Here is a 4,700-nt window from a genome sequence, read left to right as displayed (position 1 = left end):
AGCCAGAGAATCGAAACGATTCAGATTCAGCCAGAGGATCGGAAGAAAAATAAACAGCGCGGTGTATTTCAACATTTTTGTGGTCTTCTCGGAGCGCAAATTTTCGGCCTGTCTTTGGTATTCAATCACAACTCACCCTGTTTGTCTGATAAGTTGTTCGCTTTCATCTTGCTCGGGTTAGCTGATGACTGAATAGGGGCAGCTGTAACACCCTAAAATTTGCCCTCCTTATTCACGCATTCATTTTTAGGTCATTTAACATTAGATAAATTGCATTTCATCATGTCAATCAGAATCAGATCCAAGAAACTTTAAAAAAATGGAAAAAAAAACGCGAAAAAAATAATAATAATAATAATAATAAAAAATTTAATTAAATAAATAAATAAATAAAATATAATAGAAAAATTTTGGACTTGGACCTCTCTCATTTGAGCCCACAAAGCCATGAAAATCAGGTTATAAAAGAGGGAGAACAGACAGAAAAAGGAAGAGAAGCAAAACACTCTGAGGTTTCCTTGGAACAAAACCCTGGACAAAACCTGAAGAGAAACCTAGACAGAGAGAGTGAGAATTAATCTGCAGCAACCTCCAGGCAACTCTGAAAGGTTCATTCTGACTCACACACTTTCAGCTCAAGCAAACCCTAACATTGGTTTGCAAATCCAGTCGTGCCATTTGATTTCAACCGATCTCTCCAATCAGGTTTGCCCTATATCCATCATCTTTATGTCTTTAATTTGAATGCTCTAAATGTATGAGGTATTATGCGTGAATTTGATACCCTTTTGATGCATGTGTTTGACAAGAGGTTTAGGCCTCCTACCCTTGGTTGCTTTTTGTGAGCTTTTTTGTGAATTTTAATGGCATGATTCATGTGGTTACATTTTGATTTGGGGGCAACTCTTGGTTACCCTATTTTGTTTCTCTAACCTGTTTGTTGAGTTTTGTTTTGTGAGGGCTCATATGACTCTTGCAGAGATGGTTTGCCTGGTGTTCCAATTTATTTGTGGGATACCACCTGGAGGGTTCATTCCGATTACCTGTACTGACTCACTTTCTTTGATGGTGTTTAGCTTGGAAGGATCCCTGGGTTTCCCATTCCTCTAATTACTGTTGCTTCGGATCTTTATCCGCGTGGTACCTTTTACATTTTTCCCGCATTTTACTGCTTTCCTAGCTAGAAGACCTCGATAGGAGGCAATGTTTTGTGTGTTTTTTTTACAGGTTCCTTCGTCCAGGACTCCTTTTGCATGAGCATCCCTAACCCTACCAACTCATTGATTTTTCTTCTCCTAAGAACACGTTAACTCCTTCTACTACAGGCGAGTAAGTCTCCAAAGGTCGAGCATCCGGTAGATTGCGTAGTAACGTCGTTCGTCCAAAACCCAATCCATAACCCTGTAGTTAGCCGAACTACGGCTTGCTCTGATTCTCATTCCAGATGAGATACGTAGGCATAAGACGTGATGTCTTACCGAGCACAATTACCCTTAACCCCTAGGTAGCCAAGCTACAAAGACTCTGATTCTCATATTCAGATGAGATACGTATGCAGTGGATGCGACATTCGTGCGAGTCATTTTCTTTTGACCCCTTTTTTTTAGTAAATAACACATTAGATAAACCCACACCCTTTAGACAAGAACTACAAAAGTGGATCCCGTAGAGTACTACGGATGCGTAGGGGTGCTAATACCTTCCCTTTGCATAATCGACTCCCGAACCCGAGATTTGGTTGCGAGACCCTGTCTTGTCCTTTCCTTTTTCCATGTTTACTTCGAGTGTTTCCTTTCCCTCCTTTGGGATAAATAACGCACAGTGGCGACTCTCCTGTCTTTCTTCGCCGATTGTTTTTTTTCGCATTCTATTTTTCAGGTTGCAACACGTGTCATCCTTGTCCAATTCAATATTGGGCCCATAGACACTTATCCTGTTATGCAGGATGGGGAAATTCCATCTATGTCACTCATGTCCCTCAGCATGCTTCGTGGAGTACCCATCAACTGTCTTTATGGTTATCCAGTTACGGACAATGTTTGATCAATAATAAAGCACTCGACTCTACATCTAGGGTCCATAGTGGTTTCAGGTCGAAGGGTGGTATACACCATTATCACCATGAGAATAACTTATGACACTTTGCATAACATTCTATATAGTATTCTCATAGCAGGTCAATCCAGTATAAATATTACTCTTAATATTCATACCTATGTTTAAGACTTGATAACTCCTTATCCATGATCCATGAGATGTGATCATCAGTCTATATACACAATAGTCATGCTTTAATGTTATCCCACTTCACAATAAAGCTCGACTACGAATACTTTAAGAATAGTGTCCTTATGTTTAATGTGATCTCATGATCAAGTCACACTTGATACATTAAACGGACTGATTATTCTAGGGACTTTATTAAACAAACGTAATAAAGAAAAAGATTTTTATTATTAATAAATAATTCGATACAAGTACCAAAAGTATTGGCCTCTAGGGCTTACACCAACAAATGTATGTCGCAAGATGTCGACCCAGATAGATAATGATCAACTGTTAATCCATTACTTTCAGGATAGCTTAACTGGTGTCGCCCTTAAGTGGTACATGAGTTTGGACGGTGCATAAATTCATACTTTCAATGACCTTGGAGAAGCTTTTATCAGACAATATAAATATAATATATACATGGCATCAGACAGGGACCAAATCTGAGCCATGTCTCAGAAGGACAAGGAGAGTTTTAAGGAGTATGCTCATAGATGGCGTGAGGTAGCCACCTAGATCTGTCCTTCGCTTGAGGAAAAAGAGATTACAAAGATTTTCCTAAAGAATTTGAGTTTATTTTACTATGACCGTATGATCACGAGTACACCAAATGACTTCACCAAAATGGTGAACATGGGGATACGACTTGAAGAGACAGTCTGTGAGGGACGTTTAACTAAAGAAGTTGGTTCTTCCACTAATGTTAATAAGTTTGGAAGTGGGTTCATTAAGAAAAAGGAACAGGAAGTTAGTTCCATTTTACGTTGCAGACAAAAAAGACGGTACCAACCACAACATGGCGCAATCGTTTCTCCAATCATCAATCCACTAGTGGTAGCTCCAGCCTACCAACCATAATTTCTTCAATAACCTACTCAACAATCTACTCAATAGCATCAACAGCCTCAACAACAGGCTCGCCCACAGTTCAACAACAACAATCGTGTCCAAAGAACACCCCATTTTGATCCTATTACAATGTCATATGTAGAGTTGTTCCCGACTTTGTTAGCCAAAAATCACATTCAGACTCGATCTCCACCCGATGTCCCCAAAGAAATCCCCTATTGGTACAAAGCTGATCAATTTTGTGCGTACCATCAAAGAGCGCCTGGTCACAGTATAGAGAATTGTTATGGCTTAAAATCCGATGTTCAAAGGTTGATTAAAGGTGGCATTTTATCCTTCAAATATGTTAATCTGAATGTGCAAACTAATCCCTTACCTCAGCATATGGGAGCTTCAGCAAACATGATGCATGGTTGTCCAGGAAAATTTGCAGTCTTTGAGGTTAGGTTTATCAGAGAATCCTTAGTCATAATGCATGTTAGTTTGACAATGCTTGCCTTTGTTAATCATGAACACAATTACACTGCTTGTAGATTTTGCTTCATAAATTTGTGTGCATGTCCTCTTGTACGCCAAGATATTCAGAAGTTGTTGGATCAAAGGACTATCAAGATCACCTATGATACGAATCATGATGATGATGAAGTTAATATTATAGTACCTCAGTTCAATGTTCCCAATATGGAGATCATTTACGACAACCAAAAGACTTTTGCTTCTCCTTTGATTATCAGTTTTCCTGGTCTGGTTCCTTATAAATATGACAAGGCTATACCATACAAGTATAACGCCACCATGATTGAAAATGGAGTGGAGGTTCCTTTGCCTTCCATTGTTAATATTGTTGATGTGAGCATAGTCACAAGAAGTATGTGTGTGTATGCCTTTACACCTCCCAGAAGAACTAAAGATGTCGCTGTAGGGAAAACTCAGGTTGAGATTCCAGTTGAGCAGGTTGGTCAGTCTAGTGGTACAAATCAGAAGGTGGATAATGATGAAGTGTTTAAATTGATAAAGAAAAATGAGTATAACATGGTGGAGCAATTGTTGCACACACCATCAAAGATATTCATGTTGTCCTTGTTAATGAGCTCTGAGGCTCATCGAAAAGCTTTGCAAAAGGTTTTAGAACAAGCATATGTAGATCATGACGTGATTGTGGGTCAATTTGACGATATTGTAGCTAACATAACTGCCTGTAACAATATGAGTTTTTGTAATGGAGAGCTCCCTGAAGAGGGTGGGAATCATAATATGGCGCTACATATTTCAATGAACTGTGTGAGTTACATTTTTTCCAGTGTGTTGCTAGATATTGGATCGTCACTGAATGTGATGCCTAAATCAACACTTTCTAGATTATCTTTTTAAGGTGCTTCAATGAGGGGTAGTGAGATTATTGTGAAGGATTTCGATGGTTCCCACAAAATTATTATTGGAGAGGTAGACTTGCTTATGACTATTGGTCCTCACATTGTTCAGATCACGTTCCAGGTTATGGACATTGAAGCAACATATAATTGTTTATAAGGTCACCCGTGGATCCATGAGGCAGGGGCAGTCACCTCTACTCTTCATCA

General features: G+C 39.1%; 1 protein-coding gene across 1 annotated transcript; it reads left to right on the top strand.

The window, feature by feature from the left end:
- The first annotated feature begins 2,904 nt into the window (after positions 1–2,904).
- Positions 2,905–4,491, top strand: LOC127102527 (uncharacterized). The gene is made up of 2 exons (XM_051039888.1): positions 2,905–3,018; positions 3,166–4,491. The coding sequence occupies exons 1-2, from the start codon at positions 2,905–2,907 to the stop codon at positions 4,489–4,491; spliced, it is 1,440 nt and encodes a 479-aa protein (XP_050895845.1).
- Positions 4,492–4,700: the final 209 nt, after the last annotated feature.

Source organism: Lathyrus oleraceus, chromosome 7 (genome assembly GCF_024323335.1).
Source record: "Lathyrus oleraceus cultivar Zhongwan6 chromosome 7, CAAS_Psat_ZW6_1.0, whole genome shotgun sequence".
Classification (NCBI taxonomy): domain Eukaryota; kingdom Viridiplantae; phylum Streptophyta; class Magnoliopsida; order Fabales; family Fabaceae; genus Lathyrus; species Lathyrus oleraceus.
Note: the sequence above shows the minus strand (reverse complement) of the source record. Positions and strands in the feature narration are given on the sequence as shown.